Consider the following 23,761-nt stretch of genomic DNA (forward strand, 5'->3'; position numbering starts at 1 on the left):
AGCTTCTTAGGATAAACAGGTACTACCTGGAGGCAGGCTGACCCTGTTGCAGGATGGTGCAGGTGCGGCTCCAGGAAAGGGCCTGGCCCTGTGGGAACCAGCTTGTTGTGCTGTTGGAATGGCGAGCGTGAGAAGTGCAGTCAGTAGTCCTTGTACGGTGTTTGCCCATCCTCTGTGGCAGCTCTGGGGAAGGGCTTTGGAGCCTGACTCTGACTTCGCTCCTGAGCAGCTGAGCTGGGAGTGTGAGAGCTGCCAAGGCTGGATCCCTAATCTCCTTTCGGAGAGTAGATCCAGACCAGGTTTCCCTGGTGGGTGACTCCTCTGTCTTGGCTGCAGTTTGATGGGCTGCCCCTGGAGGAGGAGGCGCTGGAGGGAGATGGGTCCCTGGAGAAGGAGCTCGCCATTGACAACATCATGGGAGAGAAGATTGAGATGATCGCTCCTGTGAACTCCCCTTCACTGGACTTCAATGACAATGAGGACATCCCCACTGAGCTCAGTGACTCTTCCGACACACACGATGAAGGTGGGCATTTGAAAACGGGTCAGGAGTGGCCCTTTCTCTATTTTGAAGGCTAAAAGGAGATCTCTATGTGGGGACTGGAGTTACTCTCTAGGCTCCTGGTGGAAAGATGGGAGCAGGGCTTCCTTAACAAAAGGCACCTGTGTTATTAGTCTACATCCCTGTTTTCAGTTATTTGCTGTAGGAGCCTCTCATAGATAATGCTTGGTTCTGTCATTTAGTCTTGTCACTAAATTTACCCCCTGTTGACATTGGCTTGCCTTGTGGCCCCTACCCTCAAAGACGTGCAAGGCTAGGCAATGTGTATAAGCCACAAGGAAGGCGCCAGTCAGCTGCTCCCTGGAAATAATTAGATTTTAACAGAAACAGCCTGAAGATAGTTGCAAAACTTGTTAATGCAAGTTTTGCAGCATGGGGTGTTTAGGCCCAGCTAGAAGAAAAGGTGTTGCTGAGTCAAATAGGGTTTGGAGACTCCCTTGTTGCTCTGATTTTTGTAAGCAGGTAGCTTCTAACTTCATGCCTGCGTAGGATTAGCTTCTAGGACCTCCATTGGGCACATGCTGCTGCTTACCTTCCATGGAGAGAAGCCAAATTCTCAGCATTCAAGAAATGGGTTGATGGATTTCCTCCACTGAATGAGTGGTCTGTTATGACTAGTGAGCGTATGAACACAGTGCTCCCTTGTGAATCTGTGGACACCTCTCCTGGGGGCCACCTGCAGTGGTTTTCTAACCTTTGGTTGGTTTACCCACCCCCATGTAGAGTCCAGGGTCAGCACAAATGACTGCATGGGTTGGGTACTGCCTAGTTCCGGGGTGCCATTCACATAAACGAAGGTGTGAATACCCCCTGTGCTGCGCTTGTGCAGTACCCATCTGTGCAGTCGTAGGACTTGACCCTACAGGGTACTTCAGAGTTCTCTGGTTTCCTCAGGGTCCTAGGGGTGCCAGAAAGGTCAGCCTCCTCCTGAGATCACATACCCACCCACGCAGGTGCAGTAATTAGGGACTGAGGGGTGCCAAGGGCTCGGGTGGAGCACTGAGGCTTTAGCAGCTCACCTGTATCCTCAGATGCATTCTCCTGTAGCAGCTGGAAAATTCAGATTACAGGTGAAATTCCCTGGCTGGTGATCTTCTGTATATGGACCACTGATGTGCCGGGAGGGCTCTGCATCCCTGAGACTGAAGGCAGCTCCACTTTTGGAGCCCTTCCACACCTTGCTCTGTGCGCCTCTCATTCTGGTTTGAATTCTTATTTTGCTATATGATGAAGCTGTAATCCTAAGTTTAAAAAGGGGAGTAGGTATTGACTCCATGGTAGAAATAGGCTGCCTTACAGAAGTGTAGTTAGGAATCATAGCCTGTTGGGCCAGCCCCAGCCTTAGCAGCAGTTCTGTACACTGATACTTCCAGATTAGTCTATGTTCCCTCAAACACACCTATGCCATGGGTTACAACTACAATTTGTTGTTGATTGGAGTTGACTTGCAGACTCTCAAAACCCCATTCTTTGGATTTAGGCAACTTCGAGAAGTAGTCATTTATTTGAATTTTAGTCTAAGATCAACTGAATTAGGGGGGTTTGAAAGTGTAAAAGCAAATCGTACATTCCCAAACACTTTGTAGAGAAGGAATGGGCAGAGTGTCCACTAAAGGAAATGGTGTGCATCCCAGCAAAGGAAAGAGTTTGAAAGCAAAGTCATAAACCGTGCCCATGAGCTCAGCTATCCTACTCTGTGGTCTCTCCATACCCTTGGTGGCTGTGCCCATGTTAGCCAGAGACGTAAGCTGGAGGATGTTCCTGGGGCCTCCTGCCCCTCCGCTGTCACTGTCTACTTCCTGATCCTCTCTTCTGTGCAGGGGAGGTCCAGGCCTTCTATGAGGACCTGAGTGGCCGGCAGTACGTGAATGAAGTCTTCAACTTCAGCGTGGACAAGCTCTATGACCTTCTCTTCACCAACTCACCCTTCCAGCGGGACTTCATGGAGCAGCGGCGCTTCTCTGGTCCGTTCTGCTGGGACTGTACCCCCCACTCCTCCCTCTTCGTCCTCGCTTCTTCCTTCTCTACGTTTGCTTCCTTCCCTTCCCTGTTCCTCTTCCCGCACACCCTCCTTCCCTCGGCCACTTGAGGGCCCAAACACCGTCTCTCCAGCCTTCTGTGGTGTGGGAGCTCCCTCAGGCCCTGTTGCCCTCCCTTTTCACCAGCACTGCAGCTTCACCCTTGCCCACTGCATACCAGGCGCTCGATGCCAGCCCCTAAGACCTGTCCTGTCCCTGCCCTCACAGGGCTCACCATCTAGCAAAGCACAGCGGCTCTCCCTCGCTGGCAGCACCCACTCTATGCCACGCTTGTGATGTTATCTCATTCAGACCTCATAGCTACCCTGTGTGTGGACACCGATGAGGCTGCTGGAACTCAAACTGTTAGTGCTTGCTTGACCTCATGCAGCTAAGAAGGAGCTAGGCCGGGCCTCACATCTGGGATCTGGGGTTCATGCTTTGACCCTCTGGGCTTCTGCCTCCTCCCCTTCCCCCAAACTCTTCCCACAGCAGGGACCTGTAAGCATCCAGCTATTACAAAGCATTTGGGCATCAGCGAGCCTGTGTGCCAAGAGGAGAGGGCATGCTGAGGGCACAGGGAGGTTATGGCTTAGAGGAGAGGACTTGTTCCCAAGGGACCCTAGGCCTTCGCCACAGTAACGCCAGTGTTGCCAGCACCCCCGTAGGTGGCCCCAACACCTCCTGTCCCAGCCCCAGGAACAATCAGCATTCTGGAGCCTTGTGTAGAATTTTGACAATGCTACAATGAGCCTCTTTCTGCTTCGACTACTCCTCCTCTTCCCACCCTCCGCCTGGCCCTCGGGCTCCCATTGGCTTCCTTTTGGGGGCTAGGCAGTAGTAAGCACAGTCCAGAAGGTCACTTGGAGGGGAAACTCAGATTGGGGCGGGGGGCTCTGCCCTCCCTTCCTCATTCCAGGGCTCTCCTCTACCCTTAGATATCATCTTCCATCCATGGAAAAAGGAGGAGAACGGAAACCAGAGCCGAGTGATTCTTTACACCATCACCCTTACCAACCCTCTGGCTCCCAAAACTGCCACTGTCAGGGAGACACAGGTGAGCAGAGCCGGCAGATGCACAGAAGAGCGGGCTGGAAATTCCTGTGTTCTGTCTTGAAGGATTCAGGGCAGATGTCAGGAAGGAGTTTCAGGGCACAAGTGTCATTTTGCCCCCAAGGCAGTGGTGGCATCTTGCTTGTTTAGATGCTGCTGATTCCAGCGATTCCGGTTCTCCTGTTCAGAAGTCGTGGGGTGGGGTGGGCTGGGGGAGGCGGGAGAAGGTGCTTTTCCAAGCTTCTTGCTCCTGTTCAGTCTTGTCCAATGGACCTTTTCTGCCCACAGACCATGTACAAGGCGAGCCAGGAGAGTGAATGTTACGTGATAGATGCCGAAGTCCTCACCCACGACGTGCCCTACCATGACTACTTCTACACAATCAACCGCTACACGCTCACCCGCGTGGCTCGCAACAAGAGCCGACTCAGGTGCGCTGTGTGCAGGGCGCCGGGCAGTCAGACGGTGGTCCTTACCTTAGAGAACGTTCATTTGCTCCTGACGGGGAAGGCAGAGGTGGGGTGTGCTTGGCTGCTCACTCTCTTTATTCTGCTTTCTCTCCGAAGCCTCCGGAGGCTCACCCGCCACCCTATTTTGAAAGAGTTAATTATTCTCTGCACTCTGTACATCTTGTTAGTAAAGCTTGTATAGCTACTGCTATTTATTGGTTGTGTATGGCTCATACAGTATAGTGTAGGCGCTTTACCTACCTTCACCGGAGTCTTTAGGATGACTCGAAGAGGTGGATTTATCTTCATTTTCCAGATAAAACTGAGTTTCGTATAAGTTAAGGAACTTTGCCAAGAGTCATGTCTTTAGTAAGCACAGAAACCCGCATCTTAGAGTTGTAAACCTGTGCCCTATCCACCATGCTGTGTGGGTTGCCATTAGTGTTAGACAGTGAGCTCCACGAGGACAGGAATTCCATTCCACTCACACTTCACTCCCAGCACCCAGCTGGGCCTGCACATACCAGAGTCCAGAGAACACTGATTGAGTGAATAATTAGTTCTGGGCACTGTGATGTGCCTCCAAAGGAAGGAAGAAATTTCAACCCTGACATTTTAAGAAACTTGTAGTGTAATTGAAAAGGCAAGACACACACCCATTTGAAAATCATCAGACTGTTTACCTGTACCTCAGACCAAGTTTTTTTGGTTGTAAGGAGCCAAAAATTCACTGATGTAGTTCAAATTAAAGTTTAGTAAAAGGTTGCACGGGGATCTCTTGGGCTTCAACAAGTGCGCATCAAGAAGGTCCTTTGTGCTTCATGCCTATATTCTCACGCTTTGGGAGGCTTAGGCAGGAGGGTTGCTTGAGCCCAGGAGTTCAAGACCAGCCTGGGCAACGTAGTGAGACCCTGTGTCTGCAAAAAAATTGAAAGTTATTCAGGAGTGGTGGCATGTACTGTAGTCCCAGCTACTCAGGAGGCTGAGGTAGGAGGATCGTCTAAGCCCAGGAGTTTGAGGCTGCAATGAGCTATGATTGCACAGCTGCACTCCAGCCTGGGAGACAGAGTAAGACCCTATCTCTTAAAAAAGAGGGCCTGCATCTTTTTCATTCTCTTGGTTACTTTTTGGGGATTGGGTGTTCTGTGCTTCCTCTTGAAGATGTACTCCTCCTTCAGCCTTCCTTCTCTTCCTCCTTCCTTCTTTTATTTTCCTTCCTTCTCTCTCCCTCCTATTCTTATCCTTTCCGCCACGGTGCCTAGGTTTCTTAATTCCGGGTTCCTCAGAGGATCTTTCAGTTGCATCTTTTCTCTGCAGCCTTGCGGAGGTAGCTGGTTGACCTTGAACAGACCGTTATAGGAAGGTGCTCATCCACGATGCAGTCAGCGGTTGTTGAGTTGGGGAGTGAGGTGTCTCCAACTACAGGCATTGTCCCATTGGGACATGGGTGGAGGTGGCACCCCTGAGGAGGGGGATGAGGGTGGCCTGGCAGCCTTAGTCACAGGGGGGATGGGGTGGGATGGATTAGCTGGGAGAATCTATTGACAGATACAGATGAACCTAAGGGGGGAGTCAGAGAGCAGGGCTGCTGCATAGGAGAGAAAAGAGCTGATACTGCAGGGGGTATGGGCAGAAGTGCCACCAGCGACTGGGAGCGAGAATGCTTGGAAAACAGCAAGAGCTGGCGAAGTCTGGGGTGCAGTGGAGAGGCAGGAGCCAGGGCCAGCAATAGGGGATACTCTTTTTTCTTTTTTTTTTCGGAGACAGGATCTTACTCTCTTCCCCAGGTTGGAGTGCAGTGGTTTGATCATGGCTCACTGCAGCCTCAGCCTCAACTTCCCATTAGCTGGGACTACAGACATGCCCCTGGATAATTATTTTTATTTTTATTTTTGTAGAGATGGAGTCTCACTTTATTGCCCAGGGTGACTGATGCTTTTAAAGGTTAAAGTCATAAAACCACAGAACTTGACTTAGACTTAAAAATCTCTAGAGAAGGAGAGAAGGACCCTGATGAAAGGATGGGCCATCTTACTTTCTTTCAGTGTCAGTTTCTCAAAAGACTTGAACCTCAGGCAGAGCCTCCACTTGCCTGGCAGGCAGGCTGCTGGGCCCTATGTAAGACCCCTGAGAGGAGGCAGTGTGCCATCATAAGAGAACTCTGGAGTCAGAACCCTAGTTGTTAGCTTTTGCTCTGCTTAAATATCCTATGCCTCAGTTTTCTCATCTATAAAATGGGGATAAATCCACCAGCTCCACTGAGCTCAGAGGGTGGTCCTGGAGATCAGAGGATGTGATGGATGTGGAAAGACCTTTTAACTTACAAAGTTTAGTACAACTGTGAAGCGGCTTTGACCTTAATCCCGAATTTCCCTTTTCCCAGCAGAGGCAGGTCCACCCAGGAAATGACTGATCTTGTCTGGCTTGCTCCTCAGGGTCTCCACAGAGCTGCGCTATCGAAAACAGCCCTGGGGGTTAGTGAAAACCTTCATCGAGAAGAACTTCTGGAGTGGGCTGGAGGACTACTTCCGCCATTTGGGTAAGCACTGCAATCCTTGCTGCTAGCTGGGCTGCAGAGACAATAAACTGCACTCCTGCTGCCCACCATTCAGGGGAATGGTATTGAGAATAGAGGCAGAGACTGAAAGGTGAAGTAGTTTCCTGAGGTACCCACGCCTGCTCCAGATGTGGACACCAAATTTGGCATGTGTGTGGACACGTGCGTTTTTCAAGACTGTCTAGGATGTTTAGATCTTTGAGGGATCTATAACACCCTTCACCCCAAAAGGAACCACAGACCTAGTGACTCTGTGACAAGAAGTATTTGTAAAATGCCTGTGAATGCATCTATTTAAGAAGTGTATGCCCCAAATTGTATACATGAGGGTGCAGATATTGGGGACATATGGTTCCTTGCAATGCTGAACAACCCCAGAGGAAGGGTTTGACTGGGGTTGGGTCCCAGAAGTACCTCCTGAGGCTCGTGGGCATCTCTGAGGGTCATCAACCCACCCACCCAGCTTCCCAGAATACAGAATAGGAAAATGGTTCCGCAGAGAGTTGCATCTGGAGGGCTGAAGGTAGCCTCTTCTGTGGCCCTTTTTTCTCTGATAGAGAGCGAGCTGGCCAAGACAGAGAGCACTTATTTGGCTGAGATGCACAGACAATCTCCCAAAGAGAAGGCCAGCAAGACTACGACGGTGCGGAGGAGGAAGCGTCCCCATGCCCACCTGCGAGTCCCTCACCTGGAAGAGGTGATGAGCCCGGTCACCACGCCCACAGATGAGGATGTGGGCCACAGGATCAAACATGTGGCAGGTGTGTGCCAGGTGGCGACAGGTGGGGTGAACTGAGCTTTGGGCTGGAGCTGCATGCCCACACCAAGGCACACACGTGCACACTCATTTTGCGCCTTGGATATAATTTGTATATAATTTGAACATAAGTCACTAAATCTGAGGCTCCCAATGCTCTGTTTCTCTTTGCTCTTTAAGTTCCTCAGCCCCAACTGAACCCATATGTGTGCTCTAATTAACAAAGGCTGCCTTAGTGTTTATGCTTTCGTGTTGCCCCAGTTCCGTGGCTATCTGCATAGGCTCAAGTATGAAGCTTCCAAGTTCTTGGGAAATACACTAAGGAGATCCCACAGCTCAGACCACAGAGATTATCTCATTACACAAAGACCAGGGAGTTCAAGACAGTCCCCCTTCACTTCCCGCCCATGGGCCAATCCAGGCCTGCCCTCTCAGACCATGGACTCCCTTAATATTTCTTCTTCTTCCCACCCAGCCATTCACATCCTTGTCTTTGCTGAATGCTGGAAACCTGGGACTCTAAGGGGCCTTAGAGACCAACTAATTGAGCTGGATAGGGACAGGGGAGGCAGGAGAAGAGGAGAGAGTCGGGGGAGAGTGCCCGTCTTCTGCATGCCCCCTAGCTTCGCTCCTAGCACTTCCATGTTACATGTTTTGCCTTTAAGATTTCTGACTGACCTTGCATTTGAGTAAACTGACTCTTAGAGTGCTTACATGACTTGTCCACCATCATGTAGCTTCCTAGGAATAGATCCAGAGCCAAAAGCCAGCTGTCTTTAGTCCTAGTCCAGTGCCATGTCCCCTCCCGTAGCTGAAGATCACTTTGTCCTGGGCCTGTATATCCTGGCTACATGGGCCTGTTGATTTTCTCATTTGTTCAATGATTACCTGACCCAACCTATGACCTTGCCCTTGAGGATTTTACCTTCTCCTCTTGGAGAGCTGGCAGTGTCTAGCATATCGTTGCTGTCGCAGTGTCATGGACATTTTTCCATCAGTCTTTGATGTTTGCTGTTTGACCAGTGTCCCCGCCAGCAGTTGTTGGACTTGTGGGTCACCATGGTGATGGTCTCTTTAATTCTCCCCACAGGTTCCACGCAGACGCGGCATATCCCCGAGGACACCCCCAATGGTTTCCACCTGCAGAGCGTGTCCAAGCTGCTGCTGGTTATCAGCTGTGTGTAAGGGACTCTAGGTTCTCCTATCCTGCCCTCACCACCTTCCCTTTCCAGCCTGGTGCCCCAGCCCTCGTCTCTTGAAGCATCTGAGCACCCTTACTGTTTTCCCTGGTTTTGTCTGTGTCCTCTAGTCTTCTCTGTCTGGATTGGTTGCTCTGCCTGTTGCTTACCTCTTTGGTTCTTTTTCTCTGCTTTGTTCAGCATTTACTGTATGCTAGGCCTTCAGAAGAAAATGCTTCATGCAGCATCCATACCCTTCAGGGATTCAGTTTCAAGTGGGTGAGAGAGACAGAAGGTTTGAAATTCCTGCACAGATGGTTAAATGCGAACAGAGAAATGCTAGAGGGCATTTTAGGAGTCCGTTCGTTCATTAGATGTTCTGAGTGTCTGCTCTGTGCCAGGCACTGGAACTGTGCACTCACAGAGCCCACACGTTGGCAGGGTAGCCAGACAAAATCAATGCCTACAATACAGGAAAAGTGGATGCTTATTTTAATGTAGACTATTTATAATAATTGCTATGATATTATAAAACAGTAGGCTCAGTAACTTGCATAGAAAGATGCCGTGCTGGCCGGGCGCAGTGGCTCACACCTGTAATCCCAGCACTTTGGGAGGCCAAGGCGGGCGGATCATGAGGTCAGGAGATCGAGACTATCCTGGGTAACACGGTGAAACCCCATCTCTACTAAAAATACAAAAAATTAGCTGGGCGTGGTGGCTGGTGCCTGTAATCCCAGCTACTTGGGAGGCTGAGGCAGGAGAATGGCATGAACCCAGGAAGTGGAGCTTGCAGTGAGCCGAGATCACGCCACTGCACTCCAGTCCGGGCAACAGAGCAAGACTCTGTCTCAAAAAACTAAAAAAATAAAAATAAATAAATAAAGAAGAAAGATGCTGTGCTAGGGAAAAGTAAAGTCAAAAGAAATGAAGGCATACGATGGGAGAACAGTTAGCTATATGAGGAATAAGTCCATGCCATCAGCTGCCCAGGGCTTTAGTCAACCATTTTGGGCAGGAAGCACTAGGACATCTAAGGACAGCTCTTCCACTTGGCCCAGCCCACTGCACAGTCCCATGCCTTCCTTGGATGGGTGTATGCTTCAAGAGTGTGGGGCATAGGTGGGTGGGAGCATTGCAGCTGGCCAGATGTAGGCTCTACCTGCTGCGCACTGTGCACCAGATTGTCTCTAGTTCAGTCTTGCTTCTGTGACCCTGGCCTCACTGAAGCATTCTCTGAGAGGCAGAGGCAGGGCACAGCCTCACCCCCAGGAAACTCTGATGGAAGCCCAGGAGTGACACGGTCAGATTTGTACCAAAGAGAAAAATCACTCTGACAGCAATATGTCAGATGGATTCGAGTAGTAAAGACTGGAGGTAGGGAGGTCAGTCAGAGTGAGCTGTGAGATCTAGGTGAGAGCAGCTGTCAGGTTGGATGAAGGCCTGGAGCTGGGAGGCAGACTCATCACCCATCTGGTTGTGTAGGGAAGGAAGATGAACTACTGATTCGAGGGACCATACATGGTCGTGTTATTCACAGACATCTGGAATTTAGCAAAGCATTTCCAAAGAAAACATTAACAGTTCCAGGTATGTCTGAGGTGCCATAGGTTATCCAGGAAGAGGTGACAGATTTGTGCTGATGTGGTCCTGGAGCTCAGATGACAAGTATAAGCTGCAGTCACTGCTTAATTATCCATAGCATTAAAGCCGTGGTGTGAATGAAAGCATCCAGAGAGAGTATAGAGTGTGACAAAGAAGACAAGGTCTAGGATGGCCGTGGGGGTCACTTACAGGAGGGGAAGCCATGAGGAACGTGAAGTGGGGCTCTTTCAGTGACTTGAATATGTCACGTAAAAGTAGATGCAAAATTCTTCTGATGACAGCATAAGAAATGAAGATATTATTACAAAATTAAAAACAAAAGTAACTGTAGGCCGGGCATGGTGGCTCACGCCTGTAATCCCTGCACTTTGGGAGGCTGAGGTGGGTGGATCATGAGGTCAGGAGATCAAGACCATCCTGGCTAACACGGTGAAACCCCATCTCTACTAAAAATACAAAAAATTAGCCGGGTGTGGTGGCAGGTGCCTGTAGTCCCAGCTACTTGGGAGGCTGAGGCAGGAGAATCACTTGAACCCGGGAGGCAGAGCTTGCAGTGAGCCGAGATCACGCCACTGCACTCCAGCCTGGGCTGAAGAGCAAGATTCCATCTCAATAAATAAATAAATAAATAAAATAAATAAATAAATGTAAAACTAGTAAAAGTCACACTTAGCAACATCGATTTAATGTGATTCATGCCATTGTTCTGTTAAATTAAATCTCTTGTATTGGATTTCGGTTTGTAGAGCACTGTAACCTCAGGTTAGTTCTGTGTTTAAGCTTTTTCTGCATTTTGACTTTAAGTAAAGAAGGCCTGCACTCCTAAGCAAATTGGATAGCATGTTATCAACTAACTTTCTGGTTTTGTAAGTTTAGAATGATCAGACGCTAATTCAGTGCTACAGGATCCAGGCCGAGTGTCTGCTGACAGCCTGCGTGTGGGACGGGCTGACACAGCACAGCTTGCCCTGTGTCTGGCAGGCTCTTGCCCCCACGTGCCTGCTACAGCGTGACTCAGCCACCTCCTTTCCCTGTGTCGACCACTGTGCAGCCTTCACTCAGACAGCACACAGGGGTATCCCTTGACCTTCACTTAGCACAGACAGGATTGCAAACATAAACCCAAATGCAGGCACCAAGATCGTGAGCAGGCTGTGCTGAAGAGGCGGGTGTTCAGATGACCCAGTGTGTGCTGATAAAATTAAAGACCGTGGCATTGAAATTCAACACAAAAGTTTTAAAGGCCTTGCGGACAACTCAGAGAGGCCTGAGAAGACAGCAGCCCCAGAAACTTGTGGCTGCCAGTTTAAAGAAGTCTACCTTCCACAGTACAGAAGCATGGATGAGAAACACAGTACCTCTTGCACAGGCATACGCTTTGAAAACCCTAAGGCATCGCATAGGCTTTTCTTTCTTTGCTGTCTTTTATCCATCTCTCTTTTATCTCTTTTTCTTTCTTTCCTTTTTTTTTTTTTTTGAGACAGGTTCTCACTCTGTTGCCCAGGTTGGAATGCAGTAGCATGATTTCAACTCACTCTAACCTCCACCTCCCGGGCTCAAGCAATCCTCCTGCCTCAGCTTCCCTAGTAGCTGGGACCACAGGTGCATGTCACCACACCCGACTAATTAAAAAAAATTTTTTTTTTGTAGAGATGGGGTTTTGCTGTGTTGCCCAGGCTGGTTTCGAATTTCCCAGCTCAAGCAATCCACCCACCTTGGGCTCCCAAAGTGCTGGGATTACAGGCGTGAGCCACCGTGCCCGGCCTATCTTCTCGTTTTTTGTCATCTTCTCTCTTCTTATGTGTGTCCACATCTCCCCCATTAGTGATAAGAACTACCCTTTGTGTAGGGCCTACAGTGTACCAGGATATTTTATAATATATTCCCTTTCATCTACAGAACAATCCCAGTAGGATAGGTGTTACCGTTCCTAGGTCGGAGAAGCTAGGAAACTTGATCAAAAGTTAAGAGAGTTTTAAGTGGTGAGCCAGGGTTTGCATCCAGTTTTGTGTGTCTCTGGATCCTCTCTACCCACGATGATGTCTTCATCTCTCCATCCTATGAGCTTGTAATACAGTGATGTTTAGGCAGCCAGTGAGGCTGAGAGGAGGAGGGAATTCTGCAGTCTCTGTGACTCCTCATTCCCCACAGCCCCTCCAGCCCCTGGATGATCCTTGCCTCCCCTGTCTCTCACCATGTCTGACCCCGACTCTGGGAAACCTCAGCCTCTCTCCATGATCCCTGCCGGCTCGTATCAGGTTGAGGCAGGGAAGTTTGCAGCTTGCAGGAAGTTCTGCTGATGTCTGTAATAGGTGTCACAGGCAGAGCTAGGGACCCAGTGGAATTCCTCCTTCAGTCTCACCCTTCAGTTACATCCTAAGGTTGGGTTGGTAGGGGGAATCTTTTCTCAGTTTAGCACCCGTGAGATACTAAGAGTGTCTGTTGCTTTCTCGTGTCCTGTCCTTGCTGGGTCTTCTCATCCATTGTGTCTTCACTTCTAGTATTTTTTTCTCATATACTCTCACTCGCTCCCAGCTTGATTTTCAGCGCAGTTTTCCCCTTCCCCACACTTGCCTGTTTCTAACCTCTGCCTCCTCCCCATTTTTCTTCCTTGCTCCCATTAGGATCTGTTTCAGGTACTGGCTCTATGATTACTCCTTTACCCCCTCATCTCTCTTCCTTCCCACCATACCTCTCTTCCCCCAGGTGCCCAGGTTCTGGGTGCCTGTGCATCTCTCCTTTCTAGTGCCTTCATCCCACGCCCCTCTCCATGGCTCTCCCCTGTATCCTGGCCCGTCCAGATTAGGTTGCTTCTTTCTCTCTCCCCTGTGCTGCATCCCTCCAGCTCACTCACTCACTCACTGCAATGCTTTGGATGGCCCACTGGTCAGGGACAGCAGCCTCTGGGATGGGGGATGCCTTAGGCTCAGATAACATCTCACTGCTGTTGGTTTTTTTCCCCGTGTCTCCTTCCTAGTCTGGTGCTGCTGGTCATCCTTAACATGATGCTCTTCTACAAACTCTGGATGCTGGAATACACCACGCAGACCCTCACTGCTTGGCAGGGTCTAAGGCTCCAAGAAAGGTAATCCTGGCCTCGTCCCCTCACCTCCACCTTCATCCCACCCAGTGCCATGACACCTGTCTCCCAGTCTCCTTGGAACTGCCTCACTGCCCTTGCCCAAGGGATAGCCCTCTGGGAAGACCCCACAGGGAAACTCAGAATCTCTCCCTATAGTTTCAGCCCACTTCTGATCTGGGGCACAGGGGAACCAGGGGCAGTGGGCAGAGGACAAAGCACTCTGATGTGACTCTCTGTCCTTTAGGGGTCTGGGAGCACAGGACAGTTCGCTGAGCATAACTCCAGCTGCTGGGGTACCCCTTCTTCTACCCCACAGGTTACCCCAGTCTCAGACAGAATGGGCCCAGCTCTTAGAGTCTCAACAAAAGTACCACGATACTGAGCTCCAAAAATGGAGGGAGATCATCAAATCCTCAGTGATGCTCCTTGACCAGGTGAGATGCCCACCTTCTCTGCTTGCCCCAGTCTTTGGGAGCAGGGACTCCTTCCCTTATGCTGTGAGAAAGATCCTCGTCTCTATCACTACCCTCCAGACTTCTCCCTCCAATTCATTCTTCCTCCAAGCCATGCATTGTTCTAAAGGGAAAGCCTTCCTTGAGTGGGCTGCTAGAAATGCAGGTGTATTCTAAAAAATAATAACAATAAAATGACCCACTGAATGTGCACCAGGAAAGCTGTAGGTTAGTTGGAAGGAGAACTCTTTTTATTTCTATTTTTGGTAACCATAACCGTCTGACAGGCATTTAAACAGAGAACCCCCTCAACCCTTTTACAGAGATTTGTCTTCCCAGAGGGCATGTCTTTGAGTTTTTTCAAATGTTCACCGCCCCCTCCTTTGACAGTCGGCGGCACTGCACTGACAGTCTGGGAAGATGGCTGTACTATGTCTTCTTGTCGTAGCATCATCTTTGTCGTACAGTTTGCCTGTATTCCCCCCCGCAAAACGAGATCAACTATTTAGGCAAATCATCCTGAGGCAAAATCAAAAATTAGCCTGGTTTCCTTGGGGGAGGGAGCTTCCTGCTTCCCCAGAATAGTTTAGTATCTTATAAAATATGCCTCCACGTGGTTGCCTAGAGAGCAGGAACCTGCCTTTGCTGTGCAAGAGAATTAGAAAGTGATAGACTCAGGATTTACCCTGCTACGTGACAACTTCTCTCCCTGAAGAGTTGCCTGTCTGACGTTTTGTGACCAGCCAGAGATGGCATCCCAGCCTTGCCACTAACTAATTTTGTGACCGTGAGCAAGGGACCTTGAGCTTCCATTTCTTCATTTATAAAATAGGAATTGTAATCATAGCTTCATGGAACTGTCATCAGGATTTGATGGCATGTGGGTGGTGCTCATTAAAATTAAACTTTATTTCCTTGCATTGTTTGCTCTAAATAAGGAGAAAGAGGCTGGGCGCGGTGGCTCATGCCTATAATCCCAGCACTTTGGGAGGCCAAAGAGGGCAGGTCACTTGAGGTCAGGAGTTTGAGACCAGCCTGGCCAATGTGGCGAAACCTTGTCTCTACTCAAAATATAAAAATTAGCAGAGCATAGTGGCGCACGCCTGTAATCCCAGCTGCTTGGGAGGCTAAGGCAGGAGAATTGCTTGAACCTGGGAGGCGGAGGTTTCAGTGAGCTGAGATGTCGCCCAGGCTGCACTCCAGCCTGGGCGACAGAGTGAGACTTCATCTCAAAAAAAAAAAAAAAAAAAAAAAGGAAAAGAATCTTAATGCAGCTATCAGGACTCAGTTGGATGTGTTTAGCTTTGTCACCATACTTAAGGAGGGCATTTTTTTTTTAACCAAAAGAAGACAAAAAGCATAGTGAGGAGTTTAGAAGCCCTACCATTTCAAGAATCGTTGATGGAACGGAGGACAAACCCAGGAGAAGGGAACACAGGGGTGAGGGGAACAGGGTGGTCTTGAGACACCCAGGCCAACAGGTGTCAAGGTTTAGACTTACTGGAAAACTCCAGAGCACTGAACCACTGAACTAGGGCTAGAAGTTTAAGAAAGCAATTTTTCTTCATCATCAAATGCAGACAACTTGTGGCTAATGCTGTCCAGCAATGGAACAGGCTACTGTAGAGAACTGAGATTCCAACATTGAAAGTGTTCAAGGGGTAACTAGATGATGGATAAAGAACTTATAGATTAAACTGGGACAGTTGGACTAGATGACCCAGGGGTCTCTTCCAACTCTAGAATTCTATTTCAGAATGGGGCTCATTAACTTGGGGGTTGGGGCTGTCAGACTTATAGCCTAGTGGATTCTACCCTACAAGTATTAAGAGAGTTGTTTTGTTTCAATCTCTTTAAAAGTAACTTTTAAAATAACAGAATGGCCTCGTCCTCTGTCTTGAGCAGAAGATATAAATGAACCAGCTAGAAGAAAGTGGTAGACTAAGCAGGGAGACCAGACTTTCCCCAAATCTGTAACCATTTACCCCAGCAATGTTGTCTTATGTTGTAACCGAGCAGTTTACCCAGAGACAGTATGTAAATATGTGAGTATTTAAATATGTGGTGTGATGGGCCATTTTAGAATTCTCCTGCCGGACTCCATTCTAGTCTCCCATTTATAGACTGCAGTCTATGACCTAAAAATGTTAATTTGCTGATGGGTACCAACTAGGAACCTACCCAGTTCTCTGCGTGGTGCCCCTGGGTGCACAAGAGAAGGATCAGACACAGTTCTAGTCCTAGCAAACATGAAACCAAGCAACGAAAGATGACTAAAGTCCAGAGCCTGAGTGTGCTGTGTGAGAGACCATGAAGGAGGGATGACTGAGAACTGGAGAAAGTTTGGATTTGTTCTGAGCCTTAGCAGACGGGTGAGATTGGCATAGGCGAGAGCACAAAGATTCCCAGGTTGGGGGAACAGTGTGGCTAGAGACAGGCACGTGGTATATTAAGGATCATCAGGGAAACCAGATGAAACGAGTAGATCAAGTCAGTGACAGCCTGAGAGGCTCTTTGTAGCAATTGAACACTTCAAGAGAGTTGTCGATTCAGCACTGAGACCCACTAAGCCCTACCCAAGGGTTTCCCATGCTAGATTGTCTGTCTCCTTTCTTTCTTTCTTCCTCTTTTTTTTCTTTTATTTCTCTCTCCCTCTCCCTTTCCCTCTCTGTCTCTCTCTTTTTTTAAGAGGCACGGTCTTGCTCTGCTGCCCAGGCTGGAGTGCAGTGGTGCAGTCATAGTTCTCTGCAGTTGCGAACTCCCGGGTTCAAGCCATTCTCCCACCCCAGCCTCCTGAGTAGTTAGGACTACAGGTGCATATCACAGGGGCTGGCTAATTTTTAAATTTTTTATAGAGATGGGGTCTCTCTGTGTTACCCAGGCTGGTCTGAAACTCCTGGCCTCAAGCGATCCTCCCACCTCTGCCTCCCAAAGTGCTGGGATTACAGGTGTGAGTCACCGCGCCCAGCCTGCCTGTCCCCTTTCTGTTTGAAACAGCGTGCCCAGAGAACCAGCCTTGCTTTAGGTGCCCGACTCTTTTCAGCCCCATGGCGTGGTTGGAGGCCTGCCCTAGGCGGGTGTGGGGAGAGGGCTGCTCAGTGGAGAATCCCACTGAAAGTGCAGACCCAGGCCTGGGGTGGGGTTTTCTGTCTTGCAGATGAAGGACTCGCTCATCAACCTTCAGAACGGCATCAGGTCCCGCGACTACACGTCGGAAAGTGAAGAAAAGAGGAATCGCTATCATTGACAAGGCAGGAACAGGGTGGCTGCAAGAGGCCTGTGCAATACATGTACATAGACCATATAAATATATATATATATATATATATATATATATATATACAGAATATAAATATATATATTATATACAGATTTTAAAAAAGAGATAATGCCTATGTACCAGGGAGAAGGAGCGGGCCCTCCCGCTCCCTGTGCTGGCCGGAGCAGCGTTTTCCTGGGGTGGAGCAGCTGAGGAGGGCAGGAACCGCCTCTCAGCACCGACCGCCCCGATCTCCCTCCTCCCACCTTCTGTTCCCCACCCCTTCCCTTGCTGGCCATTCTTGGCTCTTAGAAGGGAAATGTTGAGCCAAAGTTATGCCTGTGAAGACCCTAGGGTCTCAAAAAGAAGTCTCAAGACGGCATTGCTTAAGGTGCTTCGTTCCCTGATCCCCTTTTGATTTGTTTCCAAAATAAAAGCGAATCTTTTCTTCCCTACCCCAGGCTTCCCCAGGCATTCTCTTGGGAACACAGACACATCAAGGGAGCCCAGTCTAAACTCCTAGGGTTGGCCGCCCACTTGATCCGGACCATACTGAGCATCAGATGGAGAGGATGCTTGGAAAGCTAGGAAGGCTGCAATGTGGGGTGGCAGGCTCCCAAGACTCGTGTTCTGAAAGATACTCTCCTCCATCACCCCTGCACCTTCCTCCGACCTGTGTAGGGTGTGGACCCAGTAAGGGCTGGGAATTTCTTACTTTCCCACCCACTTTCTCTCTGGTCTTCTCCCAGGCTGGATCTGGGCGAAGTGTCACTTTTTAGTGCCTAAAGTCCTATTGTTTTCTGTGCCCTAAGAGCACATTGTTTATTAGCCAGGGTGGAGCATTTTCGACCTTATTAAACCTCTTTTAGTGCTTCTAAGCAAGTCAGGTCTGTGGCTCTGAGGCCTTCCCTTGGAGCTGTCAGTGTGATTTCCAGGATAAGTCAGGGTGTGCTGGGCCCTCCAGGATTTGAGAGAGGAAGAGAAGGCCCTCGCCACGTCTGGGGTGCAGGGTTTACCCACAGAACACTGTGAGTGGTGAGCACCAAGATGGGTTGCCAGCGTCATTTGCTCTTGGAATGAACCAGCATTAGCCAATGGAGACAACTGTCTGAGATAGCTTGCACATGGAAAAAGCATCTAAGCCATTGGAGGGAAGGAACTGGCAAAGGTGCATGTGTTTGGGCAGGAAAAGGCCAAGTGAAATCTATGCCCCAAGGGAGTCGTTCCAAATCCTGAGCTTCTCAGACTTGGGAATGGGGGTTCTGGCAGGGGATGGAGTACAAATCCTGCTCTGGTCTCTGGCCCCACAGAGGTGTAAGATCATTAAGGAGTAGAAGGCTGGCTTCAAAGAGTGAGACGTTCAGGGCCTTTTCAGCATTGGCCCACTAGCACCATGCATTTATCTGAATTCACGGGGCCCTCTGGGCACATTCTTCATCCCTCATACACTAACTACTATTTCTTCATATAATGATCAAAAGAGTCCCACCAGCTCCAGGCAGAGCTTGTGGAGATTCATGAAAGAATCACAGCCAGTTTGGCATGCAGAGCTCTTCAGTCTTGCTTGTTCTTCTCCTGGGCTTCTTGATGCAGGGGCAGAAGGAACTCCAGATGTCCCAGATGTCCCAGAACATCAGCCCAAAAGACAGAAGATTTTGTCACTCATCTACGCCACAAAGTTGTATCTTTCTCTTAGAATGGCCTTTAATTCCCTGTGGCAATTACAGTTTTTGACTTTTCCATGTGAAGATAAGGCCTTGGTATTTCCCCAAGGGCAGGATCAGAAAACAGGAAGGTCCATGCCCAGGTCATCCTCCAAGGGAGGAGGGTGAGGAGGCTCCAAGTCATCAGCTAGAGCAGGTATTCCTCCTCTAGAAGAGGAGATGGGAGGAAATGCAGTTTCATGTAATCCCTGTGAAGAGTGCCTACACGCACAGCCCAGTGTGTCCTTGTTCACTTCTTGTCTAGGACTTTGGGTAAGGGACACTGGTAGGGATCAAGGCTCATGGGCTCTGAGCCAAAGAAGGAGGCATGGTGCAGACTGCTGGAAATCTCCCCCTTGGCACAGTCAGAAGCGAAAACTATTCCCAGAAAGTTTTGATTGCAAAAATTGGAGATTCCTGAATTTATTCCATAAATAATTATTTACTTAAGTTATTTAATTATGAAAGGTGCCATGGTGGAACCTGTGGGATGACTTTAAAAGGGTTCTTTGTTTGGAGTCAAGTGACAGAGCAGACCTGGCCACAGGGAGTTGTTCTGCTTCTGCTTTACCTCTCAGGACCATTCCCAGGAGGAGAAGGTGGCAGGGAGGGCAGTACTGAGTATATCAGAAGAACCCTTCTCCTGGTTTTTTAGTGATTTGAACCCAGTAGACAATGTGTGCACATAGGGAATGCCCTTTAAGAATTGTGGGTCTCTTGTAGGCTCTCTCTGTACCAATAATTTTTTGACTATCATACCAGGAGAAAACCAACAACTCTATTCATTCCCAAACAAAATCTCTTCCCCCTTGGTTAATAGCTTGTGAAAGAGATCTTAACTCACCCTTGCAGATAAGTCTGGGAGTGAAACAAATAAATAGCATTGTATTCCTGGCCATTAGCCTGGCTAGTTGCTGTCTACAAGGGAGCATCAAAAAATCACTACATCACTACTTATGTAACTTCTTCCAGCCAGTGCTTTTGTGTTTGTTTTTGTTTACTAGGGACACACAGGAGTCTTTCTGTAATGACTCATGTGGTACAATGTTTGAGAGTTTGCACTCACTTTTAAAGAATTTGCAGTTTCTAATGAGGTGAAGAACTACTATAGGATCTAAGGTTCCATTACAGCTTACCATGAAAGAATTGACAAGACTGGCCTCAGACAAGCTAATCATGGGTGCGACTCTCTCCCTTCCCCATCCACCTCTTTGGGAACAAGAGGATTACATCTCAGGCCAGCAAGATCAGCTGCTTGAAGCTCTGTATAAGAGCACTGCACTGATGGTTTGGAGACCTGGGCCTGGGTCCTGACTTTTCCACTGACTAAGCTCTGTGGCCTTGGGCAAGTCATTCCCGTCTCTGAGCTTCAGTATCCTCCTGTCACAGGAGGGAGTGGGGCTAGATCATCTTTAAGGTAGGTTCTAGCTTTGACATCATCTTGGGGGTTAGGCCAGAGGCTGAGAAGACTGGGTGGAATTTCTCAGTTACTCTGCCAGGAGGGAACAAGCCCAGAGGCTGAAACTTCCCAGTATTTAGAGGCGTGGTAGGGCAGTGTCTGCGTTCCCAGGAGACCCAGGGTGGTTAAAATATATTCTTTAGGTGGCTAGGAAGGCGGGGAGGCCCAGTAGGAGAGAGAGAGAAAGAGAGAGAGAGATCGAGCTTGATGTATTGCTCAGTATTCACCTAGAAGAGTTTCTTCCTTCTTTGGCCTAGTTTGTGGAGGGATCTTCCTTTGGACTTTCTCTAAGTTGGGAGAAGAACATTCTTTTCAATGGAGCTCATCTTCTATCTCTAGGCTCTGTGAAGCCTTTCATCTGTCCGTCCTTCCTCCTTACTGGTAGAAGAAACAGTGGAGAGAAACCACTTCTGGTCCTAGCACTTCTCTTTGGTCTAGATAGGGTTTGGATTTAGTATGAAGCTTTGGCTAAAACCCTTGGGTTTGCCTTAGAGCACTGACACTAAGAACCTAGACTGACATGGGGAGGACCAAGAGAGCTCAAGAGGAGTGCTTTGTGAGAAGTGGATTCTCTCCGTGTCTGTGCCCCCCACCCAAACTTGAACTATACCTACTACATTTCCAGGCAGCATCCCTAGGATGAGGTCCTGGAGAAGGGACTAGGGGAAGTATCTTTCTGGATGCTTGTGGTCCCAGAAGGGTACTTTCTGTGCCATACCATGCCGCTTCTTTAAGCTCTGCAGGGCAGCCAAAGCCAGCCCTTTTCTCCTACTGCCCTCAGGAGAAATAGCACTCTTCTCCCTCCCCCAGATGGCAGGGCTCTGGTCTCCCTACACCTCATACCCTGCCTGCCTCCTCCAGGAGGAAACTCCGGGGCCCCTTCCTGACTCTCCCCACCCTCACCACTTGTCTCTAGGCTATGGGACAATCATCCCATTCACCACTTCACATCCTTGACTTTCATTCCCCCAACCTCCAGCAGGTTGGCCCCAATCCCCTTCACCTCTGTGTTTTCTTCCAGAAGATGCATTTTGGGTCTGAGGAGCGCTTTCCTGGAAGGCCATCTTTTAAGACCCCTGCTTGCTGTCATAGTGCAGAGCAGGAATTTGCACACTGTTTAGAGAGCTCCCTTCCCACCGCTCTGCCCAGCCTTGTTACCTCACTTCTGCTCTGGCCATGGTTGTGAAGGGCCCAGCCAGCTCCCTGTTTTGATGTTCTGTGCAACAGCTCCGGGGTCTTGTGACTGGAGATCCTCAGCAGGCCCTGGAGCCCGGACTGGAGTCTTGGCAGCTGATGAGCAGCACCTTGCCGGCCAGGAGGAGCTGATGCTGGACGATCGCCCCAACATTCGAAGGCTTAAAGAACATTGTCATTCTTCAGCCCTCCTTGCTTCTCTCAATACAATAAGACATTGCAGAAGCAAAAGGGTGGCCTCTGCTCCAGGCAAGGCAGCTGATTGTCTGGGGCATTGGCCTGGGGCTTGGGTGCCACATGCTGAGACTGCATAGTCAAAACAGCCATTTTTGCCAACAGTAGCTTGTGGCTCCCCACATTTTCCTACCCTGCACTCAAGGGCCAGACCACTCTCTGCATGGACCAGACCATCTTCCCAAACCCATGGTGCTTTTTCCCCAACTCAACCTAGACTCCAAGGTGGGGAGGGATGGGTCAGAGGCCATAGCGGCCCCTGGATAATCCTGACATGAGGTGGAGTGGGGTGAGGCAGAGGGAGCAGCCCCAACACCTGCACTGGGCCATCTGTGGGAAAGAACACGGGTCAAGTGCAGTCGAGTTGTCTGGCTGGCTGTATTTGGATCTGTAACTGTACTTTGCCTGGCGCTGTGCGCAAGGTTGGAGCACTTACTGCTAGTACCTAGAAACACACAAGGCTGCCCAGCCAAATCTTAATGTAAAGTAGCTAGAGCCATGGAAGTACAGTATGAATTAAAAAGAAAAAAGTATTGAACTACAATAATAAATGGTGTGCGTATTTATTGCTTGATTTATGAGTGCTCGTCAACTCAGATGTTTCTGGTCTTCCCAAGTAGACTCACAGCAAGTTGTGAAGGCATGTGTGTGTAGGTATGCTTGTACACACACACATACACGTACACGCAGCCATCCACCTTCTCACAGGCAGGAGGGAGGCCACCTGATCAACTGGAATGGGTAAGTTTTGGAGTCAGATCTGAGTACAACGTGCAGCATCACTGTTTACCAACTGTGTGGCCTTCTGCCCCATCTATCACTCCAAGCCTCAGTGTTTCAGAGATAATACATTTAAAACAACACATCGTTCTTAGTATGGCAGCTGGTATTATATTAAAGTATTTTCTTTTGTTTTGAGATGGTCTCACTGTCACCTAGGCTGGAGTGTAGTGGTGCAGTCATGGCCCACTGCAGCCTTGATCTCCTGAGCTCAAGTGTTCCTCCCACCTCAGCGTCCTGAGTAGTTCGGGCTACAGGCACACACCACCATGCCAGGCTATTTTTTTTTTTAGAGATGGGGTCTCACTATGTGGCTCAGGCTTGTCTTAGACTCCTGGCCTCAAGTGATCCTCCTGCCTCAGCTTACCAAAGTGTTGGGATGATTAATCTTTTTTTTTTTTCTTTTTGAGATGGCGTTTCACTCTTGTTGCCCAGACTGGAGTGCAATGGCGTGAGCTCAGCTCACTGCAACCTCCACCTTCTGGGTTCAAGCAATTCTCCTGCCTTAGCATCCCGAGTAGCTGGGACTACAGGCACCTGCCACTACGCCTGGCTAATTTTTGTATTTTTAGTAGAGATGGGGTTTCAACATGTTGGCCAGGCTGGTCTTGAACTCCCGACTTCAGGTGATCCGCCTGCCTCAGCCTCCCAAAGTGCTGGGATTACAGGTGTGAGCCACTGCGCCCGGCCGATTTTTAATCTTATGATGAGTAGTACTGTTGTTGTAGGAGATTGTGGTGAACTGTGAATCCTGATGATGGTTTCTTGTTGAACTTTTACTTCTTCGGGCCTTAACACTTCCAGGAAGATGAATGTTGAGAGACTGCTTCGCCGCCTTCTTTTATGTTCCCTAAACTGGTGGAGCTGAGAGCCAGATTGGCTCCTCCCTTCATTAGGTCAGCCTTGCAGGGAGCTCCTTGCTACCTGGTTAGGAAACCTGTTTGATGTCAGGCAAGAACATAAGTGACTCTTTGTGTTCCTTTGTATTGGGGTAGAGGAGGAAAGGCAAGCAGACAGGCTAGATCACACATTTAGTGTGTGTTTAATGTGAGGCTGCTACATGGTTTTCATTCTCATGCATATCCACAGATTGGGTACGGGAATTTGAAGCAGGCTGGGGTGCTGGGGGAAGGCATAGTCTATGGGGCAGACACACTTAGTAAGTAGAACAAAACCAAAGAGAGTGGTTTTTAGGGATACTTTATTGACATGAACAAGGAGTTTACTGAAAAATAGCACATACAGGCATTATGTGTTGAGGGCTTAGGTGGTCAGGAACATTTCTAGAGTTTGGGAAAAAGATTGGCTGTGGAAAATCAAGAAAAAGCAATACGAAGATGATAACATGGACAATACTTCTATCTGTTGCAAGACTAAGAGTGTGTGGATTGTGTTGGATTGCGATTCACAAGCCTGCAG

General features: G+C 49.0%; 1 protein-coding gene across 5 annotated transcripts in view; it reads left to right on the forward strand.

Moving 5' to 3' along the window:
- Positions 1 to 22,109, forward strand: part of GRAMD1B (GRAM domain containing 1B) — a 275,856-nt gene extending 253,747 nt beyond the window's left edge. For 4 of the 5 annotated variants that reach the window (XM_031936710.1, XM_023208504.3, XM_023208506.3 and 1 more), the window contains 10 exons: positions 337 to 526; positions 2,383 to 2,526; positions 3,519 to 3,637; positions 3,922 to 4,064; positions 6,518 to 6,621; positions 7,197 to 7,400; positions 8,487 to 8,577; positions 13,157 to 13,264; positions 13,578 to 13,695; positions 16,871 to 22,109. In XM_031936710.1, the coding sequence (XP_031792570.1) occupies positions 337 to 526; positions 2,383 to 2,526; positions 3,519 to 3,637; positions 3,922 to 4,064; positions 6,518 to 6,621; positions 7,197 to 7,400; positions 8,487 to 8,577; positions 13,157 to 13,264; positions 13,578 to 13,695; positions 16,871 to 16,960 (1,311 nt within the window). In that variant the 3' untranslated portion in view covers positions 16,961 to 22,109. The remainder of the gene's footprint in view (positions 1 to 336; positions 527 to 2,382; positions 2,527 to 3,518; positions 3,638 to 3,921; positions 4,065 to 6,517; positions 6,622 to 7,196; positions 7,401 to 8,486; positions 8,578 to 13,156; positions 13,265 to 13,577; positions 13,696 to 16,870) is intronic. The other variant, XM_031936709.1, reaches the window with a different exon arrangement.
- The last annotated feature ends 1,652 nt before the right edge of the window (positions 22,110 to 23,761 follow it).

This window comes from Piliocolobus tephrosceles, chromosome 13, assembly GCF_002776525.5.
Source record: "Piliocolobus tephrosceles isolate RC106 chromosome 13, ASM277652v3, whole genome shotgun sequence".
Lineage (NCBI taxonomy): Eukaryota > Metazoa > Chordata > Mammalia > Primates > Cercopithecidae > Piliocolobus > Piliocolobus tephrosceles.